Here is a 27,654-nt window from a genome sequence, read left to right on the forward strand (position 1 = left end):
CCTTGAGAGCTCTGCTATGACTGCCTTCTGGAGGTGTATACATGCTTCTGTGCATGGGCAGCCTCTCAAACAAGCAGCACACTGCTTGCAGCATGGAGCTTGTCAGGGTCTCCCTACTGCTGTTGTAGGGAGACAGTGTGCCTCCCTCCCCCCAGGATGAGTGAGCGGACATTGGCTACTTCTCCTTCCACCTGACCCCCCCCAAACTTCTGTGTTGCTAATAGAGCACTGGTCTTCTCACCAGAATCCACCTCTGCACTTTATTCTCCACCTGCTAGGGTTCTTGGTAGTAGTTATCACTCTACTCTTGCACACAAGGTGTTACATGAAGGTAATCCAGTGGAGTCTTTCTGTCCAGTGGTTCATGATGTTTCAGCCAGTCCACCACCCGTCAAACTCACCAGGATTTGCAAGCAACTTATTCTGTGGTGGCTGATGTCCCCTCTTACTTCCTTAGGCCAACACGTTGTGTTTCCTGTGCTAAGGGCCACAGTGACTATAGATGCCTCCCTTCTGGGGTGGGGGGGGGCATTTCCATGGGAGGATAGTCAAAGGTACCTTATCCCAGATGAAAACCAACCTTCACATCAGTGTCCTGGAAATGCGGGTGTCAAGTCATTTAGGATAGGTGTGATTGCAGAAGAGATGGGCAATATGTTTGTGGTCTGGTACATCAACTAACAAGGCAGAACCATTCTTAATCATTATGTCTTTAAGGTGTGGCAGTGGGCAGTGTGTTCCAGTATTTTCTTATTGCAAAGCACTTCCAGACAAATCCATTGTTCTTTCAGACCAATGGAGCAGGTCCATTCTGCCATATGAATGGTCCCCTCCCTCAGTCGGTCAGTGGAGAACAAGCTTTTTAGTCATTGGGGCCAGCTCTGCTATGACCTGTTTGCAAACCAATTCCAAGTGCAAAGCTTCTTTGTCCTGAGTCATCAAGAGGAACGATCCCTAAGAGGTGCTCAAGTCCGTATTTCGCCCTGTCCTCCTGTATGCTTTACTCTCTGACTTCTCTCTTAGTCAAGTTTCTGAAGAAAGTGGCCTGGTGCAAGACAAAAGTGATTCTCATTGTCTCCTTTTGGCTTCGACAAGTTTGTTCACCCTTTTTGTGACATCTAGTATACCCACCATGGATACTGGATCCCCTTCCAGATCTGATTTCCCACCTCTTTGGCTAGCCTCACCTGAACATCAAATCCTTCAGTCTGACCCCTTAGTTATTCCACTTCAGATGATGGCCAGGAACTGTAGGCTTTCTTCTAGAGTTTTTCATATTCTGACATCTTCCTGGAAGCCTTCTAGTAGGAAAACTCACATAAGTAAGTGGAAGAGGTTTACTGTTTTGGTGAACTACAGGAGGTTTAAATCCATTTTCAGCACCCTTGCCATATATTTTGCGTTTATTGGTAGGTATTTTTCTTCTGGGGATTAGTTATTCTATGATTAAACTCCATATCTGATGTCAATTTTCATTCTATGCACAATTGTTGGTTTCAGATCCAAACCTCGGATCCAACTCGGCTGTTACTAAAGCTTGTGGTAACCAAAAAAACGTTTTCGAGCTTCTCCCTTACCCATAATGCACCAACCTCTAACATAACTCCAGATTTTGTTTACCACTTTTTACGCAAGTATATGGTCAGCCATAGCTCTTGAGCCTCATTACTAATTTTCAGATAAGTTAGAATTTGTCTTTCAAAACTTTATATTCTGCCTTTTCTACTTTGTCTGGTTTCTGTTAATCTCTTACCCCTGTACTTGTAGTATTTCTGTAAATACCATTGTTGGTATCTATCCCTTCTTTTCTTTTACACATTAGTGTATTCTTAATTACCGTTGTTAATACCTGTTCCACATTTTGTAATTTCCTATCCGCATAAGGGCCCTTCTGGCTTTAAAATGTGTTTGAAATGTGGGCACAAGTTGCCTGTTTTGGACACCCAGTCTTTGCTTTTACTGTTTACGTCCACAGCACCTACTAGAAGACTGTTCTATCTGCCACAGTTTTAATCTCTGTGCTTTACTGGACAGAAAGAACAAAGTAATAGTGAAGGGTTTGTTGCCTTTGTCTTTCGGAGAAGATATTACAGGGGCTCAGTCCCCGAAGCTCAAGTCCAAGGAGTCGAAATCCCGGTCTGCTTTATGCCTACCCACTGTTTCCATTAATTCTGAAATTTCTGCAGAAAGCTGCCAGGTTTAAGAGCAAAGTCATCCTTATTGCACCTTGCTGGCCTCGACAAGTTTAGTTTCCCTTCCTATGGTCTCATCTATTTTACTAACTTTGGATTCTGGATCTGATTCCAGTTCTCTTTCACCTGACAGGCATGATTCACCCAGACATCTCAGACTTCAAGCTTACAACCTGGTTTCTTCAATTCCATTAATAGCTAGACAACCCCATGCTCTCTTCCCCCTGTCCACCGTATCCTTTCGACATATATAGCTTTACCCTTTAAAGAAGGGGTGAACTCCTCTACCGTTAAGGTTTAGTTGGCAGCAGTGTCTAATTTTCATATTGGATTTGAAGGTTCTTCTGTGGCCTGTTCTAAACTTTGCAAAGCATTCTTGAGAAGCACCCTTCTTTTGAGAGAACTGTTTAAAGGCCATACTCTACTTTGGGGTCTGAACTTTGTACTGCAAGTATTAATACATTCCCACTTTGAACCAGTAGCTAAATGTGACTAAGTTTCTCACTTGGAAAACTGTTTTTCTAGTAGCCGTTACCTCAGTTAGAGGAACTCCAGAACATCCAAGCCTTGTCTTCAAAACCTCTCTACTTGATTTTTCATAAGGATAGGGTTATATTACGAACCAATGCTCGTTTCCTTCCCAAGGTGGTGTCTGAATAGAGTATCAATCAATCCATTAATTTGCCAGTATTCTTTCCTAAATTTGCAAACACAGATGAATATATGTTGCATTTATTGGATGTTCAGCTATAAATATGTTATCTACATAGCAATCAGAAAGACAGACATTGTTTCCTTTGTAGATTTGAAATTGGGTAAACCAGTCACAAAAGTAACTTTAGCATGATGGCAGACGGACTGTATTTCTTTTATCTATAACAAATTCGGTCTTATCATAACTAAACATGTAAGAGGCCATTCAGCTAGATCCTTGGCAACTTAAGTATTTCTTTTCAGGATTTCCATGGACAAACGTGTGTGCAGCAGCAACTTGGGCAAGTCCTTGTATCTTTATCTCTCATTACAAATTCTCTGGTCTCGAGGAGTAGAGCATCTTTTGGTTCAGCTGTGCTCAGGAATATCCTTCCTTAGTCTACACAGGGTTTTAGGTAGCTGGGGACTGTGTCCCAACAGTTGAGGATATAATGAAAATTGACATCAGATAAAGACTTTATATACTCACCATAACATTCCATCTGTGTTGCCCATTTTCATTCTTCCTCAGCTTCTCGCCCACCAACCCCCACCCCTTGTTTCTACAAACGTTTGGAAGGGTGAGATGATATAATGACACCACTGTCCTTTCGATTGAGCTCCAGATAGTTTCCTCTGTAGGGCGCACACATTAAGTATCTTTTTACATGTACATGTTAATAGATACCACTTCTGGTAAACTCAGCCAACAAGATCTGAGGTATGGTCCCTTCCAGTTCGTCCATTGGACCCTTCCACTTCTCATTTTTTTCAGCAGGGCTTTTTCCACACCACCCACTGGCTATGTTCACCCAAGTCAACCATTGGTCCCGAATACCCCATCTCTACACTCATTGGGCACTATCCCTGTTGGTCTTTCCATTTAGTGCTTAGTTATTGGCTGCTTAGTTTCTGCTACGTTTAGTTATTGATTATTGTTACCATTGGTTCTTAGACTTAAAGCTTTGATAAGACACTTCACAAAGGTTAGGTATTGGCTGCTTACGTTTAACTTTGTTTAGCTATTGGTTACCTTGTTGTTTTCTTTATCCAAGTTTACCATGTAGCTTATACTATTTAATTACTATAGCTCTTAAACCATTATTTCATTTTTCTGATGAAGTCCTGCAAATAAAGGACGAAAGCGCTAAAATTATCTCGTCTGTTTCTTGCCTCTGGTAGCCCAATTTTCAGTTTTGTTAGTGTTGTGTGCAAGATCTGAGGTATGTTAGGGTTGATGGTATTATGGGTAAGGGAGAAGCTCAAACTTGTTTGGTTACCACAAGCTTTAATAACAGCAGAGTTTTAGCAGAGGTTTGGCTCCAAACCCAATGGTCGAGCAAGAATGATAATGGACAACACAGATGGAACATTATGGTGAGTACATAACTTATTTTTAGTGGCCATTTCTCATTTTCATGTGGGAGAACAGCATAATCTAGTTGCCTCCATTACGCTTTCAAAAGTGTTTTCAAGAAATACTTTTCTGTTACAGCCCCATTTAAGGAACATTGTGCTGCCTTGCGACATTATTGCTTGCTATGGTCTTAACTGGGGTGCTGTTCAAACTAGTTGCTACCTGTGATTTGAAATTTCTGTCCTGGAAAACGTTTTTCATAGCTGTTATGCCATCTTGGAAAATGGAGGTAATCTAGAAGATGTTGGTTTACTTTGGTATCCCACCTGTGACCCAGAAGATGACAGGACTGACAAGAAACATAGTAGAAAGGATTGGTACAGATGCAATCACTTTAGCTAGTAGATCTAGGAGACTCTCCCTCTCTGATACTCTCCCTTTGGGAGGAATAAAGATACCTTGTTGCAGTTTCAAGTAGTTTATTCAGATGGATGAGTTTTCTTGTTCTGGCACTTTTCACATCTACAGATCCAGTGACAACTGTGGTGGAGTCTACATATTTGTCAAGGAACTTGCCTCCGGGCACATGCCATGGGGCCCACGCACTGATGTCATTAAACCTGCAGGTAGGATTAATTGTCATCTGTTATAGCACACCGACTTTATCCCCTGATAAATGCATAAGGCTCCTCAGTGTTCTAAATGATCCCCTTATTAGCATAAATTTATTTTTATTTTAAATTTGCTGACCAAGAATTGTCTTGACCGAGCTGCAAATAGCCCTTTTTCAGCAGAGGCACGGCTCCATTATTTTTTTATTTTTAACTACTTTTCAGTAAATCATGGATTACCTATACCTTCATGAACAATAATTTTTAAACTTAAAAAAAGGCCCCTTGAGTAGCTGATAAACAAACCTAGGGGGCACAGCATTTTTTACCTAAATTTTACAAGTATGTCCACATCTTGCTCTGTCGTGTATCTCCTTCCTCAGAGAAGTCGGACTACAAATGTGTGACCTTCTTTAAGCTACCTAAAGCAAACCCTGTACATTCCAGTCTCAATCTACAGTATGACAAAATGTCAAAATTCATTTATGTGCACCATCCCTGACCCTGGTACGGCTCTTCACTAAGAAGTTCTGCTTTCATTTAGAAAAATGTGCAGAGGTATTTGTTCCTACCAGAATAAAGTATCATGGAAAATTCAAAAATAAACCCCTGCAACAACACAAAGAAACTCCTTAAATTGTATAGTAGCCCCAACATTACCACTTCTCAAGTAAAATAAAAACATTACAAAAAAAAAAATGAAAAACACTTTCTGGTTCATATCTGAGCCCACGTGATAGGCTGGTCTCTAAAGCCTAAGAAATTTATAAACAATTCTTTACCTGTGTTAGAAAATTAAGAAACCGTGCCATACTTTGCTCTGAACTTAAAGATGATACCTCCTATTCTGACCAGGTAAACCTTGTCCATAGCCATACAAACCAGTTTAATGCAAACTTTACCCCAGAGACTTCTAGACAAAGCCCTGAAATATCTGCATCTCTTACTCCCCCCAATTATCTATTTAGATCATTTATTGAATGTGCTAATCAAAAAGTACAGTTGTGTAAAATCACCGTAACAGTAGATATCCTTCTCTTCACTGTTGCAATATTCTTTAGTAAAGGGATTCTCTGCCTAGGGTACCCCCACGTACGGCCAGTATACCAAAGCTTTAGGATTTTAAGGATATTGTACATCTCACACATGCCCCCCACTCGTTGTGTAGGCCCTAAACATTGACATATAGACGTACATGTCTCAGAACTGAATAGCCCCAGGAGGAACCAACAGTCCAAGGAGAGGAGGAAAATATGCATCCAGAAGGAAGAAAATGGAGAAGGAAAAAGGGGAGGTGGGACCGACTAGTGCAGCATTGACGGGAAGGACTACTACTGTTATGGTAAGATTTTATACAACTGTACTATGTCCGTGTACATCACTGTTGCAATATTCTTTATTAAAGGGAAAGTACAAAAGCTCAGAGGAAACTTGGGAGGAGGAAGGCCAAGCAGAGCCCCCTAGAAACCCATGCAGGATAGCCTTGGCAAAGCCAGCTCTTGCTTTGGAAAGAACATCCAGTCTGTAATGCTTAGAAAGGTATAGACAGAAGTTCAAATAGCTGCTTCAGGGATGGAATTGGTATCCAGTCCTTTGAAAAAACCCAGAGGAAGCCAAAGCCCTGGTGTAATGTGAGCCTTTACAGAGGCAGAAAGTCATTTCCGTAAAACAAAAGTAACAAAAATAAATGGCCTTAGAGATCCATGAAGAAATGGTGTACTTAGAAATCTAGGATGAAAAACAGGTTGCTCAGCCGTGCGAATGGCCTTAGTCTTATCCAAATAATATGAGTTGTCTATGCAAATCCAGTATATGAAGAACCTTCTCATTGTCAGTCTGCAGAGAGGGGAGAAAGTGGGAAAATTAATAGACTGATTAGTACGAGGTGACACCCTGTCCCTATGAAAAACTTAAAAAGGAACAGCCATAAGGGCCTGAAGCTCGGATACCCTCCTAGCTGAAGTAAGGTCTAAAAGACGAAAAGTCTTCCATGTACAATGCTGCAAGGCAACTGAAGCGGCAGGCTCAAAAGGAGCCAGAGTCACATTTTCTCGACTAAATTTAAGGTCCCAGAGAGGAGAAATAGGCTTTCTGGGAGATCTAATATGAAGGACGCCTTTAAGAAATTTTGACCTCAAACCCAGAGGTCAAAGGCAAACAAACAGAAATAGATAAGACAAGCTTTAACTGAAGTGTAAGCCAACCCAGCATGGAGCAATTCACACAAATGAGAGACCCAGAGGAACCTCCACAGGAAATGGATCCTGGTTACAAGCAAGGCACCAGACCGAAAATGTCTTCCATTTGGATACATAAGATTTCTGTCTGTAAAGATTTTGAGAGGCCCCGGAAGAAAAAGTATGGAAGGTTCGAAGAGCACGGACAGCTCATTTCCTTGATGTTGATATGGTCCTCCCTCTGACAAATGAGCCAAAGACCCTGAACCTTGACCGAAAGAAGCTTCCCACCATGTGTCTGAGGCCTCTGAGAAGGGTTCCTGAGATGGGACTGGGTGCTAAAAAGGAGCCCTGAGTTGAGTGACAGCTGATGAATCCACCACTGAAGCGCTAGTTTTAGACATGGAAGAAGAGGAACCTGAAAGTCCAAAGAGTGAGTGTGTTGAAGCCGAACTGACTTTAGGAACCACTGTAGCCTCCTCATATGGAGTCTAGCTAGAGGAAGCATAGGAATGGTGGAAGCTATGTAACCCACATCCCTTAGAAACTCTCTGGCCATAACAGAGCCCTGAGGAAGAAGGGATTGAAAAAAAGGTAGTTGGAGCCAGAGCCTTGGGTGGTGGCAGGGAAGCCAGCATAGGAATGGTCTGGACCCTGTACCTGAGAAAAGCATGATCCTGAGGAGTCGTTAAAAAGGTTTTCTAGTAATTTATTGTAAACCCCAGGCTTTGCAAAAGGCAAATCGCATAGTGGAGGTGCTGAATCAAGGTCTGTGAGTAGGAAGCCTGAATGTGCAGGTCGTCCAGGTAAGGAAAGATTGTTGTATTACCCTCATCCTGCAAAAGACTATCACAGGAGCATGGCATTTGGTGAAAACCCTTGGGGCAGTAGAAAGGCCAAAGGGCAAGGCATAGAATTGAAAATGCTAGGAAGAGACCGAGAAATGCAAATGTTTCCTGAAAAGGGGATGAATATGGTGTGAAGCTAGGTATCCTTGAGATTCAGTGATACTAAGAAAGCCTGAGGAAGAACTGGAAATAGTTTGAAGGGGCCGCATTCGAAAAGAAGGTATCTTCAGAAGGGTGTTGAGCTAAGAAAGGTCCAGAATGGGCCCCAGGTGCCTTTCCTGGGAACCAGAAATGTTCGGGAATAAAACCCCTTCCCCCTTTGAGGGGCAGAAACTGCTTGGATGGTGTCTTGAGACAAAAGGCCCTGAAGTACCTCCAGGAAAAGGGCAGGTGTTCTAGAAGATGTTGAGAAATATTTAGGAAGGGATTTCCACACCATGAAGTATCCTTGAAGAATTATGGACAGAACCCAAGAGTCTCGAGTAATCCTTAACTAACTGTGAAGGGACAGGGAAAAACGAAGAGACAAAAGAACCTGACCTAGGATGGAGGGAGGAAGATGGACAGAACCTCGTCTTTCTGGAAAAGGAGGACTCTGAGCAGACTTAGTGAGAAGGGAGAGACTGTCTGCATACAAAGGTAGGCTTAGAAGGATAATTCCTATGAAATTTTGGAATGGGGGAAAAAATGTTTCAGTTCCTGCAAGGCCTTGTCATTTTTCTGCAGGGACTTAAAAACTCAGCAGCTGCAGAACCAAAGACACTTTTTTATTGTCAGTTGGAGCACCCATCAATTTGACTTTAATATCATCAGGTAAAGGTTGAAGTAGAAGCCAAGAATAATGCCTCAACACAGAAGCAGCAGCTCCAGAAAAAGCATCAGCTGCATCACAAATGCATTTAATAGAATGGTGGACCACTTGAGAAGATCCCAACAAAGACTGGGCCGAAACCTTCTCCTCAATCAGGAAGGTCAGAAATAACCTGATAGGCCTGAGAAAGGAGAGCTAAGACATATCTGGTCGTATGGGTCTGGTAATTAGCCCAGAACAACAGGGTAGCAGCAGTACACACCTTTTTAGGTCCTACTGTCCTTGTCAGAAGGAAGCACTTTAGTAGAAGGTAGTAGCTTGGAAGGTTTGTCAGAAGAGACCGATATGACAGAGGAGTCAGCAAAAGGACATTTTTAAGAAAACTTGCAGTCATCAGGCATCTTATAAAACCTGTCAGGTTTTAGGGGCTGGAGATTGGGAATCAGGAGCCTGAGAAGCTGTTGAAAGTGTCTAACAGGACAGCTAGGACCAGAGGGATAGCAGAGGGCTTAGGGGACTCCATCTGGAGGAGTTCATAATACCTCTTCTGGACATCAGAAACCTGGATACCGTCCCATTTAAAACATTCCATCATACGAGAGAGAGTATCCCCAAAGGAAAGTTCCTCGGAAGGAGACTCCAGACTAATGGGAGTTCTCTTCATAACCTTAGGCGAAAGGAGAAGACTCTGAGAGGAGTAAGCCAACAACTCTTCTCCAGAGTCCATTTTCTCACCAGAAATATCCTGCTCCTAAGACATCTTTAAGAGGAATAGATGACTGGGTGGGGGTGGGGGGGTCAGGAACAAAAACTACCTGGGGGGGCTTCAAGGCCATGAGTACATTAAACAACCTGTGTGTAAAATCCTGCCATTCATGCTGGGGATCCTTAGGAGCAGGGGAAATGTTTTGTTTTCTGCTTTTTTTTCAAAGGCACATCAGCACTAAAGATCTTGGCTTCGGACCTTTGATGACACTCGAATCAATGTAGTGAGAATCTCTTCCTGAGCAAAAATCTGCAAAACGAAGACTCCCTCAGATGTGATCAGCTGAGGTTTGCCATCAACATCTGCAGCGGATGTCTGCAGAGCCTCCAAGGACATGTGAGAAGCCATATCCCATGCCATCCTCTGCAACTGTCGTAGCAGGGGAGTCGGACAGAACAGCCACATGATCCTCCATGCTTTCACCAGCCTCGAGAGAGACATCTAGGAGCGGCAGTACAGCAGCCAAATCTGACTTGACATTTTGGTGGTGGTCTTTGCAGACTGGTAACCCTAGGGACTGGATGATTCTACCATCACAGACCCCTGATTGAAGATGGCATTTGGACTGGCAGCAAAGAAGTTCTGAGGTATGTATGTCTGTACATCACCTTTTATTCCCTGTGCTGTGAGCAGGGAGCATACGTGTGACAGAGAAAGTCCTTAAAATCCTAACGTATACTGGCTGGACATGGGGCTACCCTAGGCAGGGAATCCCTTGGCCCCCAACAGTTTGGCTTTGTGAAGAGGACAGCTTGTTTATACAGTCTAGTAAACTACTTTGAAAAAGGGTTATGGAGGCCATAGGCAGTGGTAATACAGCACACACAGCATATCTTGACTTGGCCAAGGCCTTTGACACCATTCCCCATGCTGGCATCATAGAGAAGCTAAATGCTTTAAAAATCAACCCATATGTGGTAACATAGATAGCAAATTGGATAAAAGATGGAACCCAGCACATTGCCAAGTTGCAGGCACCTCACTGGATGAAAATGACCAGTGGTCTCCCTCAAGACCCATGGCTGGGACACCTCCTTTTCGGCATTTACTTCTCGGATCTCCAAGCAGAAAGCCAAGACATCTTGCCAACAAGTTTGCAAATGACTGCAGAATTGTAATTGTCACCCCATCAAATGAATTCGCTAGTAAACTCTTGGTGTTGCTAAAAATTATCTCAAACTAAATGCTAGAAATTTATAGTATCGCTTTTGGTAGACAGCACTTCCCGTCATCATAGTGGTGGTAAGGAAATTTGTTTAACACAGCTGATTGTCAAACCGATAAAATCTGAAGAAATGAGATGATCACTCCATTGTACTCTGCTTTGCTCAGACCAATTATAGAACAATACTGTCCCCTACAGGATGCATTTCACTAAAAATATCAAACAGTTAGAAGGACCCCAAAGGTCCTTAACCAAAAAGGCAACTGTTCTAATGTCCCTAATGTATTAAGTGAGGATGGAAGGTCTATCCCTTTAGTCAGTGTCTTATAGACTTATGAAGTGAAAGGTTTCTGTCTCATCACACCATTAGAGAGAGAGATGCCCTGGACTTCATAGATCTCTGCAAGTTCAGTGGCTCCTTCAGTACTAGAACCAAGGACCTACATCTTCAGCAAATAAGACACTGTGGAGGGACAGGTGTATAACCCACTGCCTCCAAAACTTCTGGAATAAACTTCTCCTGCATGTTAACCAGTGTGACTCACTGTCTTCCTTTAAACATAACCTAGATATGGCCGAGTAGCCATAAATTTACTCTGGGATTGACTGTAATGGCACTCCTACATAAAGACAGTGCAGTCTTCTGGCTATTAGGGAGGCTCAATGAGTTTTTTGTGGTTTGAAAGTGAAACACTTTGATCACAGAGCCTCAAAGGCCAAATTTTACTGCTATACTGTAGTTGGTTGTTTTGGGATCGTTCTTGGTAGTATCCTTTCTTGGGATTGGGTAAGTAGCTTCGTAAGCAGCTGCCTAGTCTCTGCATTAGTGCTGTATCCATTTCACTAAAGGCAGTTTGTTCTCTTTACTGGGCTTTGATGGTAAGCCGTCTGAGGTTGATACTGTTGTCATAGCAGTTGTGGTTTTATCCTAAGACTTTGTTGTTGCAAAGGGATGCATGCCATTTATGCATTGCTTTGGGAAGAGGTTGCAGTCTGAGGCCTGAAACTCAGTGCTTGGGCAAGAACAAGTCACCAAACCTTTAAAAATGCATTTCTGATGACACTCTGATGATCAGCTTGCATTAATGATACTGCCTCATATAGTGGACAGAAAACCGAATGCAACAGACAGTCTTGACTAAAAGTGGAGGGTTTTTTTTCTTTTCCTTGTTTACTACCTAATGTGGGGTGAAAATTGAAGTGTGCAATTCCTGAAACAGATATAGGCTAGTGGTCTAGAGTGACAATAATGTAGAAAAGGAACTGACTGCAAACTGCTTATATGAATTAGTATGTGGAATAAAGTGAATGTTAGAGGCTGATATCCTTGTCACTGTTGCAGTATTTGATATGTGGGATCTCCTGCCAAGGATAGCCCAATGTCCAACCAGTATACCAAAGCCTTTATATCCTCCCAGCATCATACGTTCAGCATATGCTTTACACATGCGTGGTGGACATAAGTGATGTACGCACGCTAAATACTCAGAACGTCCATGCCACCCACCAGTCTGAATGCCACAGTTGAAAATCAGTCTGAACACCTTTTGCTGAGCTGGTTTCTACCAAGCTGGTTACATGCAAGTACCTTGTTGGGGTTCCTTCTTTTCCTCTTCGTATTTGTGTACGAAGAATTCATGTCATCCAGAAAGGAAAAATGTTAGTGTGGGAGGCAGATTCCCCAGAAGGATTATTACAAGAAGTGTGTGGTGTTCTTAGGTGCTACACACGATCATACTCAGCATGCCATTTCTCAGGCCTTTATTCTGAAAACTCTAGACTGTCTGAAGCTTTTGACGGGAGGGTACCATGGCCAAGTTCACCTTCCCCAGACGTACAGCCATCTCTCAAAAAGAGGACTAAAACATCTCAGTCTAAATCTGCTGCTGTCCAGCTTCCTCCAGATGCCTCTGTCTAGGTGGATGAAGACTCTCTAGACTGTCCGGTGCTGACACTGGTTTCCTCTGCCATGACCCCGTTGCAGGCCAGCATGGAACTGGCTTCTCACAGTCCTTTGAGGCTGTGCAAATATCCACTGTGGCTGATCATTTCTGAAGGGCATAGGGGTTTTCCCCAGATTCTTGTTAGAGAAAGAGGTTCTTGTTACCCTTAGAGTCTAGGCATAGCTCTGAGCCCCCTAAGTTGATCAAGGCTAACATCCCTTTAAAAAAGGAGTAGAAAACTAAACAATATTCCTCTCATTGCTAAAGATCCTTAGAGTAGCAGGACTTTACCCAGGGTTTCTTAAATGCCCTGATGGCCTTGAAGCTCCCCTCAGTGGTTATCCCCCTTGAGGATTATCTGATCTGATATCTATTTTAGTCCAGTTCAATGTCTGCATTCTCTGATCTGACCTCAGTGTCTTCTTACAGAGCTTTGGATCCAAATCACTGACTCCTCCCTTATGTACAGTTCCCTCCTTCTTCCCAAAATCCCTCAGCTCTCATTTGCCCACCTTTTCAATCCAGATGTGTCATCAGTGCTGTCATATTCAAGTCACGATAAGTGAAAGTTTCTGCTTATTTTAACTCGACTCCATAGATGTAGTGCAGTGTTATAATGTAGAATAGTGATAGGTTAAGTCTAGGTTAGATTAGATTTTTGGTAGTATTAAGCTTTTTTGTCCTCTAGTATGAACTTTCTAGATCTTTCTATTCTTGCATTATAACTTGGACCAATAGTGCGTGCGTATTTTTGTGGTAGTATATCAATATGACCGTTTCTTCTCTTATAATTGGTTTTGATTGTAGTAGCGCGCGCACACACACACACACACAGTTTATTCTAAGTGTTTCTGTATTTTTCTGATGTCAGGCAATCTTCAGGATTCAGAAAGTGTTCAGCCTGTGTGCACAACATCCTTTTCCTTGTGTGTGTATTGTTTGGGTGCCGCTCATCTTCAGGCAAACTGACATTTGTGCTGCCTTTGGCTCTAGATCTCTATACTGGAGGGAAAACTAATTAAGAGTTTGCTCCCCCCACAGACAGTCAACATCCATGATGTCTTCTAGATAACGTACTGTGTCCGTTTCTCCCAGTGCAGAGAAGAGAAAGGAGGAAGAAAACGACACATCTAATGAAAACCACAGAGAAGCTCTTAGAGAAGTGGGTGGAAGAAAAGAAATTAGTAAGCACAAGTCAAGAAAAAGGTCCCTGTATTCATCCAGTTTATCAGGTCCGATACCAAAAGATGGCTGAAAAGAAATTAGAAGAGAGTAAGCACAAGTCAAGAAAAAGGTCCCTGTATTCATCCAGTTTATTAGGTCCAATATCAAAATGTGTAGGCATTCTAGTCCAGTCTCCTTTCTCCAGAGCTTATGGTGCAGTCTCATGAAGATGCCCACCGAGACAGATTAGCTAGACATTCTGTCCCACTGGTTACAGAGGCTGGATCTTTCTTTTTTTAAACCAGAATGCCCTCCCACTGGTTTATTCAGTCTGTCTCCTGTTTATTTTTTCCTTTCAGTCCTGTTTGCCATAGCAGAATATCTGAGGAGACGAGCATGGTGTGTGATGGTTATGGGGATGGTTTCTACTGATCTAAGAAAGATTTATTCAGCAAGTGATCCTAATGTCTGTGGTAACAGTCATGCGGTCCATGGTTAAGAACAAGCACTTTCATCCTTCAACTTCATACTACAAAATCATCATAAAGCATAAATAAATAGGTTAGAAATAAACACCACCTATCACAATGGTTTAAAATAATTAAGGAGAAGTTACATTTTCTTAACTCTTGGGTCTGCAGTTGACCTTTAGTTGGTTTCACATTTGTAATTTTATTGTTATATTGTAAGTACATAACTTTCATTTATGAGAAGCAGTAATAACTGCATGCTTCTCGTTGTCACTGAAAATGTGAATGAAATGCTGTTTTTCTTTTCCTCGTATAAAAACTTTGTAATACAGACCTTGTTTCCTTGTGTAGTTGTTACAGGAGCTGTGCACAGTATTTTCTGTGGATTTGCCATGCCGGGTAAAGTCCTCACAACTTGGCATTCTGAGCAATAAACAGATGACAAACAGTGGGATAGTGAGGCCTCAGCCTAACTCATGTTCTTACATCTGCCAGCACTGTCTTGTTCACTTGGGAGATATCGGTAAGCACTTGCTTAACTGAGTCACTGGTTTTGTATTTTAATTGCTGAGAGTCTTATGCTAATTGCTTGTTTTCCAATGCCTATTCCAACATGCCTTCTCATGAAATGACTGTGTTGGTTTCTTTTTCTAAGCACTTTATGGTGCTTGCTTCATATTGGGAGTGGGTTATAGATTTGAACCTAGAGTGCTGCTCTGACATAAGATGGGGCAAATTTTCTCTAATACATGTGATTAAAATTGTCTTACAATAGAGAGGGACACCATTGTGCTTAACAAACCAGTTCAGTAAACACTACAAGAAAGACCCAGACAGATTAGAGGCTTCACTTTGTGTAATGCATTAAACCTAAAGTAGTGAAAGCCCATGGATATATGCAAGTTGCTCTTTAAAGACATACCAGTGCTTTGGCTGTGTTGCTTCTGAATGTTCATGTGTTGTATTGGTTTTGAAGATTTAATGAAATCAATAATGTCCTTTATATGGGAGCACAAGTGAGTGGAAGAGAGAGAGAACAAGCTAGTCATCAGCATGGCATCCATAACAAACATCCAGAAGAAGGAATTCCAGGTGGGACACCAGGGTTTAATTCTGGTCTCTGTGACTGAGAGCAAGTTTCTGGGCCACTTTACAGGGACCTTATGAAGGAATTGAACAGATAAGGGAGGTAATCTGTAGTGCGAGAGACAGGAAGAGATGGTACTGAACAAATGAATCACAAAATATATTGATTTCTTGGAATGAAATACAGGTAAATGTGATATCGAAGGATGTTGTCAATCTCGCCTTCATTCTTGCTGGATGGGTTCGGAGCCGATCCTCGGCTCCGACTCGGCACTTGCTAAGCTCGAGAGTCACTTTTACCAGCTCGAGGCAGCCCCATATCCCATGATGCAAGGCGGTAATTACCCAGATCTCGTTTGCCGCTTCACTAATGAGGTCATCTTTTTTTACCAGCTCCTAGTAAGTGATTTAATATTGTTATTTGTGAGGAATTTTACACCCAATTCCCTAAAATTTATTCTTTATAGTCTTTTTAGTGTATACTTATTCACTTAGCTCCATACCCTTTCTCCTCGACCCTTGTTCTTAAGTTTATAGTGTTTTGGGCCTTTGGCCTTTCCCTCCCTTACAGTTTCCTGTCAGGATTTCCTTAGGTGTGGGTGTTGTGTTGTGTATTACAGCTGTGTCTTACACTTCTAACTTGTTATTAGTGTCTTTCTGTCTGAGGGTGTGTGTATTTAGGACTCAGGCATGTCCAAAGATACTAGGGTCTCAGGTTTCAAGAAGTGTGACTCGTGCTGTCAGAAGATGTCTCTGACAGACGGTCACACTTCTTGTATTTACTGCCTGGGACCCCTACACCTGCAGGATTCCTGTGCTATCTGTCATTCCTTTAGCCAGAGAGTCCTGCAGGAATGTAGGAATAAATTGATCCTCAGGGGTCTCCTTAAGCCTGAGAGCTCCCCGGCCAAGGTCGGCTCCGGGAAGCCCTCTAAAGCTCCCAAGACCCAGGCTTCGGTGTCCAAGTCTGTGGTCTTGGTTCCGACTCCGCCGGAGTCGACATCGGCTCTGTCCAGAGCCGATCCTTCCTTAGTGGAAGCTGCAGTATCGGCGCCGTTCGGCTCCGATACCCTGGCTTCGGCACCTGTGTCGGCTCCGGCTGGAGCCGACACCCTAACGTCGAAGCATGTCTCGGCTCCGGCTGGAGCAGAGATATCTTTGTCTCCACTCTTGTCGGCTCCACCTGGAGCCGAGGTTTCTTCGGCTCCGATGGCTCCGTCCAAAAAGAGGTCTAGATCTCCTTCTTTGGAATCTATATACTCGGCTCCAGCCTCCCCCCTGCTTTCGGAGCGGAGCCATCGGAGCCGATCATCGAGGTCTTCCAGGCTATCAGACCATGATTTAGAGAGAGTGGTGAGTAGGCTATTAAATTCACAGGCACTAGCCCAAATGCTCCATAGCCCGTCTCAACAGACGACAGCTATTCTACACCCTCCTGAAATTCCTCCTTCGACTCTCCTACAGAGTTCCGAGCCAGAGATTATTGGTACCATGACTGTTGCTGCTTCGGAGCCGATACCACACCTTTCGGCTCCGTTGTCCTCGACTCCCATCTCCTCCTTGAGACCTTCCTTGGAGGGATCCAGGCGTCGGGCTTCCTTGGTCGGTTCCGAGGGGGCGAGTGGCATCGGACCCTTGTCCGACCCCGTTCTCCCTCTCGGAGCTTCGGCCTTGGTGAGCTCGGCCCCGACATCTGCTTCGGAGCCTTCCCTTTGGGTGGGACCAGGGATCCCTGTCTCTTCGGAGCGGGATCTCTCGGCCCTCCCTGGGAGGAGCCGAGGTGATGAGGAGTGTGCTAGCCCCTGAGCTCAGTCAGCAGTCGGTTCCTTTAGCCCCTCCCTCTACGGTGCCTGTAGATACCTCTTCCCGCTCTCTTGCTCCCGGACACAGAGATCCATCGCCCCAGGTCTCCCCATTGGGAAGAACTTCCTCTTCCTGATCCATCAGGTGAACCCCCGCGTAAGAGGACCTGCAAGAGGAAGCACTTAGACTCCCCTGAGTCTACAACATCGATTTGGATGAGTCGGAAGGGTCCCCAAGATCCCCCTCTGAGGATGTCTCCTTTTCAGACATCCTTGAGCTCCTGAAACAGAAGGGGAACTGGCCCTCCATTAACCCCTCCGAGGATGAATCGGTATACCTGGAGGCTTTTGGATCTCGACCCTCCACCTCCTGGGTGTCTCCGCCTTTCGACCCTCTCATGGAGGTCATAGCTCGAAAGGCGTGGGCATCTCCTGATTCGGTGGAACCAGTCCCCAGGAGACCTTCAAAATTTATTACGGCCCCCGCTGAAAAGCAGTTTCTTACTAAAGGTGTCCCGGTTGATGCCATGGTGGTGGCGGCCGCCACTAAGAAGGAACTTGCAGATCCTTCCGTACCAGTCCATCCTCCTAACAAGGAGTCTAGGACCATGGACAGGTATGGTAAGTGGATGTTTTCCTCAGCGACCTTTGCTATGCGTTCGCTGAATTATTTATGTCACTTCACCAGACTTCAAAGGGATATCCTTAAAGAATTAGGTGATGTAGTACAGGATCCTTCAGCAGCAGGGGCTCAGGAAAAGATTGCTTCTCAGCTGGGAATCCTTAATTCCATAACCAACTCCTCCATGCGGCTCATTTCTTATGCAGCCGATGGGGTGAGTAGAGCTGCAGGCACAGGAGTAGCTCTCAGACGTCAGTCCTGGATGCGGCTCTGTAATTTTGCAGACCCCTTTAAGGCGTCCTTCACAAACTCTCCCTTTGATGGGTCAACATTGTTTGGCCCTCAGGTGAAGGACACATTGACCAGGTGTGAGCAAGACGGCAAGACTCTTTCTGCCGTAGGAGTCTGTTTCTCCACCCCTTCTAGGCCTTATCCCAAAGGTCAGAAGGGGGGGAGAGATGTGGTTCCGAAAATCTCAGGGAGTCATGCCGGATGCATGTGGTCAGTTTACCCCCAGAGGCAGAGGGGGTAATAACAATAGACGCCGCCCTAGGGGCAGAGGGGGTCCGCAGAACCAGGGCAGTAGAGAGACCCTCTCTGACAAGCCCTTTCAGCATCCCTGAGGTGTTGCCCGACTGTCCACCCTTGGAGGCAGTCAGGGGGAGATTATCGCTGTACCCAGAAGCCTGGTTTTCCCTTTCTCAAGACAGATGGGTGCAGTCGATCATATCCGAGGGTTACAAGATTCCTTTCGAGGAAAGCCCCTTCCCTCAGAAAAGTTCCCTTCCAGACGTTCCAAGACGAGATTTCGGATGGTCACACTTCAATCGATTTTGCCTTTTATGGGCAAAGACAACTGGGTGTGCTCCATAGACCTTCAGGATGCGTACTATCACATAAAAATCCACAGATGCCCCAGAAGGCTTCTCCGCTTTCGGCTGGGGACCAGTCATTTTCAATTCAGAGCCCTGCCCTTTGGTCTCACTACAGCCCCCAGAGTGTTCACCAAATGCATGGCAGTGGTCACGGCTCACCTGAGACGTCAAGGATTCCAGGTGTTTCCGTATCTCGACGACTGGCTCCTCTCAGCCACCACCAGGCATCAACTTCTCCAAGCCAGAGATTACACCCTACGTCTCTGCAGTCAGTTGGGAATTTCGGTAAACTTCGAAAAGTCCTCCTTATCGCCCTGCCAATCTATTACCTATATAGGCACAAATCTAGACACTACTCGGATGTCGGCAAACCTAACAAGTCAGAGAATCCTAGATATCCAAAACCACGTTCGGATCATCCTTGCCAGCAAAAAGGTACAAGCCAGGTTGGTCCTGAAAGTGTTGGGCCTCATGGCGGCTGCCATCACACTTCTTCCTCTGGCCCGTTTCTATATGCATCTCCTACAATGGATGTTGTTCACACAATGGTCCTTCCAGCAGCTTCCCATGCGTCACAAGATCCTAGTGACACAGACCTGCAAGAACCATCTATCCTGGTGGATTTCCTCTCCTCTAGTCCATCAAGGCAGACCATTTGTTCCCCCGGCCCCGGTAGCCACGGTCACTTTGGATGCCTCCCTGATCGGGTGGGGGGGGGGGCATTATCAGGGCAGGATGGTTCATGGCACGTGGCAACCATTCGAATACCACCTGCACATAAATGTCCTAGAGATGAGAGCAGTGCTTTTAACGTTGCAAGCCCTCAACGACTTTCTTCCCTTAGGAACTATTGCAGTTCACACGGACAACATGTCCGTGGTGTGGTACATCAACAAGCAGGGCGGAACCAAGTCCTACCCCTTGTGTCGAGAGGCTCTCAGACTTTGGCAATGGGCGATCTCCTCTCATCGGTTTCTGGTAGCAACGCATATCCCTGGGAAAACCAACATAATAGCGGACAGATTGAGCAGAGCTATACTCATGCCTCACGAGTGGTCTCTCAAGCAATCCATAGTGGAAGAGATTTTTCAGAAGTGGGGCCGCCCATGTTGCGATCTTTTTGCTACTCCCCAAAACAGCAAATGCCCAGACTTCTTCTCTCTCTCTTCCCACTTCCGGGCCATCCCCCCAGAGACGCTCTTACCCAAGATTGGCCCCAGGGACTTCTTTATGCTTTTCCTCCCTTTCCATTGATACCACAGGTACTCCAGAAGGCTACCGTTTTGAGAGCCAAAATGATTCTCATTGCCCCTTACTGGCCTCGACAAATTTGGTTCCTGTTCCTTCATCGCCATCTCTTGGTGCAGCCTTGGCATCTGGACCCAGCTCTAGATCTTCTGACCCACCAGTCGGGTCAACTGCACCAGTCCGTTCCTTCCCTCAACCTCACAGCTTGGTTGCTCCACTTCCTTCCTTAGCCAGGCTTCTTATGATCTCTAACCCCGTTAGAGACATCATAGTAGCTTCTCTTAAGTCCTCTACCAGGAGGATTTACTCTAGCAAGTGGAAACGTTTCTCCCTTTGGGCGAAAGCTAAGAACATAGATCCCTTTACTGCCCCTGTTCAGTCAGTCTTGGATTTTCTAGCAGAATTTTTTCACTCCGGTTCTTCGTCTTCCACAGTCAAAGTTCAGTTGGCAGCAATCTCGAACTTTCACGTCGGGTTTGCAGACCACAACATTATGTCCCACAAACTTTGTAAAGCCTTTCTTAAAGGAGTGTTCCTTCTTAAGCCCCCCTGTTAGGGATCCTCCACCACAGTGGGACCTAAATTTAGTGCTGACATCCTTGATACTACCACCTTTCGAGCCGGCTGCTTCATGTTCATTAAAGTTTCTTTCTTGGAAGACACTTTTTCTTGTCGCCATTACCTCTGCTAGAAGAGTGTCAGAACTTCATGCCCTCTCTGTTCGTCCCCCTTATCTGGACTTCCACAAGGACAGTGTCCTTGAGAACCAATCCATCCTTTTTGCCCAAGGTTGCTTCCAAGACAAATTTAAACTAATCCATTGATCTTCTTGTATTTTTTCCAAATTATTCTAACAGGGCGGAACAAAAATTACATTACCTAGATGTTCACCGCCAACTCAGATATTACTTTGACAGAACCAAGCAATTTAGGAAATCTAATCAGCTCTTCCTTTCTTATGCTGAAAATAAAAAAGGTCTCCCTGTTTCTAAAGTGACCTTATCCAGATGGCCATCTTCCACCATTTCTGACTTTTATCAGCTTAGGGGAAAACAACTGAGCTCAAAACCTAAAGCACATTCCACAAGAGGTCTAGCCACTTCTACAGCCTTTCAGGCTAGGCTACCTTTAGATACTATTTGTGCAGCGGCCACTTGGGCCACTCCTCATACCTTTGTTTCTCATTACAAATTGGATTTGGCCTCCAGGGACAGAACAAGCTTTGGTTCCACAGTTCTCAAGAGTCTGTTCCATTGAGCCACCCAGGATAGAGGTGCTAGGGACGCGGTCCCATCCAGCAAGAATGAAGGCGAGATTGACAACTTAACATTTAGAAGTTATGTACCTACCATAACGTTCCATGTTAGTTGTCTTCTCTCGCCTTCTTTCTTGCGTCCCTCCCTCCTGTCCCCCTAGCCTGGACAGACCTTGATCTCCCTACTTTCTGGTAGATTCTTCTTCCTTGGACACCAGATAGTTCTTGACCTTGATTACCTGGTTTTCCCTTTACAGCCTTTTTAGGCTAGTTGTTCCTCTTTCCTTGGTGGAAAGTTTTATAGGCAGTTTTTCAGTTTTTCCTCTAGATACCAAACGAGATCTGGGTAATTACCGCCTTGCATCATGGGATATGGGGCTGCCTCGAGCTGGTAAAAGTGACTCTCGAGCTTAGCAAGTGCCGAGTCGGAGCCGAGGATCGGCTCCGAACCCATCCAGCAAGAAAGAAGGCGAGAGAAGACAACTAACATGGAACGTTATGGTAGGTACATAACTTCTAATTTTAGACCATGAGAGTAAATAAAAACAGATGTTTTTCATACCCAAAATAGAGGTGGGTGAACCCTTTCAAAATCAGAGAAGTAAGTGATGGAAGTTTTTCCTGAGAAACTGACATTTTCTCTGAATTATTGGGTAGAACCATTCTTAAACACCACAAAGAATTGCTGGGGGAAAAAGCAAAGTCAAAACAATGTAGAGTACCAGTTGCTCAGAAATGAGCAGCATGTGAGGAGATATATAAAGGGTGTTAGTTAGGAGTACTCACGGTTTTAACTAGTGATTGGAATAGCCTTGTTGCACCAGTAGGAAAAACAGACGGTACTGTCCGATTTTGTAATGACTTCCGAATCTCAACAGCATCTCCAAGCATGACAGCTACTCTGTGCCTAGGGTAGACATTCTGGTAGAGTAGCTAGGTAGAGCCAGCTTTCTTACTAACCTAGATTTCATAAAGAGATGTTGGCAGATTTCCATCACCAAGGAGGCTAAGGAGAAGACTGCATGTTCTACTGCAGGTGGTATTTTACAGTATACTGTCCTCCCCTTTTGTCTCCATGATGTCTCTGATACATTCTAGAGACTTGAGTCAAGTACTGCAGCTTACTTGGATGACATGGTCATCCTTTTGGAAGATTGGGACTCTGTTTCCTGAAGTTCAGGTAGTCTTGAATTCATTAATACAAGCTGGGCTTGCTGTCAGTGCCTCAGAATATAAAGTTGTGCACAAATGAGGTTAGATACTTGGGATATGTAATAGGAAGAGGGTTGATCAATTCCAGGAGAAAAAAAAAAAACAGAAGCTGTAAAAGCATGGCTAGCCCCCTAGCAAGGTTTTTCTAAGACTTGCAGGGTACTACAAAAATGTACAGATCCAGTGTTGTCTATTTTCATCCAATTCCGCTATGGGTTGTCTGGTCCTACTGGATCTGACCTTGGACCAAATCTGGAAATCTTCCGTTCCTGGGATCTGACTCCTCTCCTCCCCATAATTCCTTGAACCCAACCCTACTACCTCAGATCTCATTTGCTGCCTGAAGTTTTTGGTCATGCAATCAAAGGCCGTTATCCTGTATCCTTTTTTGGAAAAGTTCATAAATACTTCTCCCTTACTGAAAGATTTGTCTGTCTCGTTTGATTAGTAGAACTGGTAGTGTTTAGAGTAGGTTTTAGATTGGATAGGTTGTTAGGTTTGTTACTGTAAGTTTTTTTTTTTTCTATAGTACTTAGATTATTTAAAGCTGTTATTGTTAAGTGTGCTCTACTATCATTACATTAGGCGTGTTATAACCTTGAACTATTTAAATCCCAGCTCCATTCTCATCTCTCCCAAAATTGGAAATGTAATTGCTCTCTGGCCCTCCAATCCTATTAAAACTCATTTCTACTTGTTCTTCATTAAATACTTATTCACCTTGCTATTCTGCCCAACAGCTTCCCCTTGATATTTCTTACATAACTTATAAACCTTTAATATATATATAGTGTAAATATTATACATACCCTTCTTTCTGTACTTCTCTCCCCCTATTTACTTCTTCCATCTAAACCTATATTACATTTGGCTAACTAATGACTCTAACATTCTAAAAATTGTGTCCAACACTCTTCTACTAACTTTACCCTCCGTCCCCCTTATTATTACCCCCTATTGCTTTTTTTCTTACATATGCTCTTCTTTCTAATAAACACTTGCCTCTTGCTTCACTACTCAACTGCCTCTCTCTCCTTCCTCCACTTTTAGGTATTTATTCCTTCTACTCTGCATATTTTACACTACACATCTTCGTTACCATGCATATTCTTTATGAACTATCCTCAAGTCTCCTATACTCCACTTATTGCACTACATCTCACTGTATCATCTTACAATTTTGTTTAAAATATTATATAATACTAGGATTTATTCATAACTGCATTTTATTGTACTTTTTATCGTATTTTTCTTGTATCTTTGTAATTTTGGAGCTTTTCTCCCCGGGCCTCCACTGAAAACGGGCTCCTTGAGCCCAGTGGATCACCCCGGTTATCAAACTGGAAATAAATAAATAAATATAGTTCTGTAGTTGCTCTGTAGTTTTAGGTGTTCAGATACTGTGTGTGCATGCGTGTGTTTTGATACTTGGGCTGATGATCAAGGATTCAAAAAGTGTACTAAGTGTGAGCACAAGTTACCTTACCATGAGCCGCACTCCCTTTATGTATTGCTTAGGTGCCTCTCACCCTGACACTTCATGACAGGCTTGTTGACCCTTCATTGCCCACACCTGTAATCAAGAAGGAAGAAACTTTTAGTGAAATCTGTCCAAGGATAGAAAGGTGCTGGCAGGACAGATGGACTCTGGCTTTTGAGGCTTTCAGGCAGGTCCTTTCAGTGCAAAGGGAAAAGGAATTTTTATCCAGGTTGGCGTCATCTGAACCTCCTGACTGCAGTCTTCTGCTTCTCATCCTTCTATCAGATAGAGAGACAGTCTGTTCACAGGCTTCCCAGGCCACCTTCTGTATAAGTTTCTAGTCTGATTTTGAACCCTCTGATCCTCCTTAGATGATTTATGGAAAATGGATGTGCAAATGGAAGCACTTAGACTCTTCCACAGAATCCATCACCAAATGCACGAACTTGAATGAAGGCAAAGGCTCCCCAAGATCCCCCTGTGAGGATGTCACTTTTGGTGAATTCCTGGAATTGTTGAACCCGAGTGGGATGGTTCACAGATGGTCCTTCGGCAGATGTTTGTGTTCCAGGAAGCCTTTGGTCCCTTCTCAACTTTGCCTTGAGTGGTGTAGCACCTGTTCCAGTCATTGATTTCATGGCTCAACAGGCATGAAAAGACAGTGCCATGGTGGAGCCTATCACCAAGAAACCAGATAGTATTCTGTCTGCCCCTGCTAACAGAAAACTTTGGAGCAAAGATCATATGGTGGACGCAGTGGTTGTAGCAGCAACCACAAAGAAGGAATTGTCTGAAGAAACTTAATTGTTTTATCCCCCAGTAGAGAATGTATGTCTGTGGACCATTGTGGGAAACAGATGTATGCTTCAGCGACCTTTGCACTTGGAGTGCTGAACCACTTGGCTCACATCACCATATTTCAGGGAGACTTGACTAAAAAGATAGCCAAGTCTCTCTCTGGTGTTCTACTTGTGTATGTTCAAAAGACAGCAGTCTCCCAACTTTCCACCCTCATATCTACCTCCAGTTTGGCTATGCGACTACTTTCCAATGCAGCTGATAGAACAGCAAGGACAGAAGGCACCGATGTCACCATCCACTGTCTTGCTTGAATGCGCCTGTGCGTCTTTGCAGAAATCTTCAAGATGTCTTATGTCAGCATCCCTTTTGATGGGTCCACCATTTTTGGTCCCAAAGTGAAAGAAACTCTGACCAGGAGTCAGCTGGGTGGTAAAACACACACTGCATTACCCATCCATTTTACCACACCCCAGAGGTCCTACTCCAGTAATCCAACAGGCTGAGAAAAGATGTGGTTCAAGAAGTAACAAAACTTTTACCAGGAAATTCCTGGAGATGGACCACATTGTGGCAAAGGAAGAGGCAACAATAATGGGCATTACCTTAAAGGTAGAGGTGAACTGCATTACCAGGATTTTTGCAGGTCATTTAGTGAAAACCCTTTCAACGCCCCTGAAGGACTGTCTGAGTGCTACACTCTGAAGGCAGTTGTAGGGTTGCTTATCTGTGCACCCACAAGCCTGGGGCACCATAACCACAGGTTTTTGGATGCTGAACATAAATTCCATAGATTTACCATTTTCCCTTCCTTATCTCAGAAAAATGAAAGTTCATGATGTTCCACCCAGTCAATGGGAACTTGCTGCAGCAGAAGTTTCCAGGCTTTTAGAAAGGGTTACCCATCCAATCCCCAAAGATAAGCTAGAATTGGAGTTTACTCCAGGTTTGTTTTTGTACCAAAGAAAATAAAGTACTCCAGACCCATTCTGGATCTGAGCCAGTAGACAGAATTCCTTATGGTCACACTTAGTCCATTTTGCCTCTAGTGAGGAAGGACGATTGGGTGTGCACCATAGGTCTCAAGGAAGCATACTATTGTGAAGATAGAGAAGCGATTCGAGGAGTTGTCTCCATTTCTGACTGGGAGCTAGTCATTATCAGTTCAGAGCCATGATATTCAGTCTCATCACACCCTCTAGAACGTTCATCAAGGTTACAGCAGCATAACCATGCATCTGCACCTACTAGGGATCCAGGTTTCCCATACCTTGACAGTTTGGTCCTTACAGCTGCAACCACAATAATATCTTATCACATGACTGGAACCTATTCTCCAGCTAATGCAGGATCTAGACATCATGGTTAATCTGACCAAAAGCCAGCTTTGCATATCCCAACAGATAGTTTATTGGATGCCACCTGAAACACAAGGTTACAGATTGCCCTACTTCAAGCTCCAGGGTGCTTCCCCCCACCTCACTGCAGCTCAGGTTCATCACAAACCTTGCCCATCAGCAAGGCTGGTCCTTCGTCTGTCAGGCCTAATGTCATCCACAGTTATCATGGTCCTACTTGCAAGATTCTACATAAGAATTCTTCAGTGGACTGTAGCAGTACAGTGTTTCTAGAGGATGTCCTTCATGGATGCATCTGCAGTCATAACAACTGGGTTGTCCTGTCGTCAGGCAGCCCTTCAGTCGGCCGGATTCCAAAGTCCGGGTCCGGCTTCGGCTGATGTCGCACTTCACCCGACGTCATCTCTGTTGGACTTTGGGTATAAAGCATCAGCCGACGCCATTTTCTTCAGTCTTTCTTGCCGCGTGGCGCCCGAAGCAGAAGCTGTTCGCAAGTGCCGGTCGGTCGGATCCAGAGATTACTTCTACCGAATACTACTTCGAAGACTTCTAAAGCTAAGTACCCCGTTGGGGACTGTTTCTTGCCTCAGCCGATGTCAGAAAAAGTTAATAATTGTTTAACCTGTGGGAAACAAATACCTCATAAAGATTTCCACTCTTACTGCCTGCCTTGCTTAGGCCCAGCCCACGACGTAGCAGCCTGTTCGTCCTGTGCTTCTTTCAACCGACGAACGCTTAGACGTCGGGCGGAGATTGCAGAACAGTTTTTCCGTTCTGATTTTGCGTACATTATGCCCTCGGATCCTCCGGCTACGCATTCTGCCAAAACGCAAAGAAAAGACCGACACTCGCGGTCCGCGGTTTCGGCCGAAACCATGGTTAAGCAAACGCGAGTGTCTCGGTTTCGGCGAAACCGAGAAAACTGATCAAAATACAGCTGAATCTATCTCTACAACTGAGGTCCCTGCTAGCACTCTTGAATCGGCCTCAGAAATTTTACCCACTACGGTGCTTACCACTGACTTATCAGACACTATTCCTTGGATGTCTCTACCCCAGCACGTGGTGCTGCTAGGCCTCCAGCAGCCATGTCCATTAAGGCCTTCGCCAGGGCTAAAGCAGCCAAGACTACTAAAACAGTGCCTGTTAAACCCCCCTCAACCAGGCCCTCTTCCAGTTCCCAAATGCTTACTTTGGCAGAAGATTTAATTTCATTAATTAGAGGATCTCAACCTCACCCAGACAGGGCCTCTCAGCCCCAGAGAAGAGACCTAGGGCAGAGCCCCATGAGCCAGTGTCCTCTGATGATTCTGCTGATGAATCAGACATAACTGACCAGCCAGAGGCTCCTTTCTCCAATTTTGAAGATTCTGATGCTGAAGAATCCATTCCAGCTGCTTCCCCACCAGAAGAATTCTCCTTTGGGGAAACCTTGCATGCCATGCGAGAACAGTTCCAATGGCAGCAACAGGATTTTTCAGACTCCAGAAAAGACTTAGGACCTTTTGCACCTTCCACAGCACAGGCCCTTAGCTATACCTCCTGTTCTCTCTGTGGTGGATGATGCTTTCAATGATGTCTGCTCCGCTCCAGATTCTTTACCCCAGCCCCTGCCAAACCAGACAGATTTTACAGGGTGCCAGATACTCATCACCACCTTTACAAGGCCCCTCTTGCAGACCCGAAAAACTATTTCCCAGGGTCCCAAGGCAGTAGCCGAC

General features: G+C 44.4%; 1 protein-coding gene across 3 annotated transcripts in view; it reads left to right on the top strand.

Annotated features, from left to right (window-relative positions):
• Positions 1–27,654, top strand: part of SMG7 (SMG7 nonsense mediated mRNA decay factor) — a 988,399-nt gene that overhangs the window by 187,288 nt on the left and 773,457 nt on the right. For all 3 annotated transcript variants that reach the window (XM_044085293.1, XM_044085292.1, XM_044085294.1), the window contains exon 5: positions 14,549–14,720. In XM_044085293.1, coding sequence (XP_043941228.1) covers positions 14,549–14,720 — 172 coding nt within the window. The remainder of the gene's footprint in view (positions 1–14,548; positions 14,721–27,654) is intronic.

The sequence above is a fragment of the Protopterus annectens genome, chromosome 10.part0 (assembly GCF_019279795.1).
Source record: "Protopterus annectens isolate FY-2018-M chromosome 10.part0, PAN1.0, whole genome shotgun sequence".
Classification (NCBI taxonomy): Eukaryota; Metazoa; Chordata; order Ceratodontiformes; family Protopteridae; genus Protopterus; species Protopterus annectens.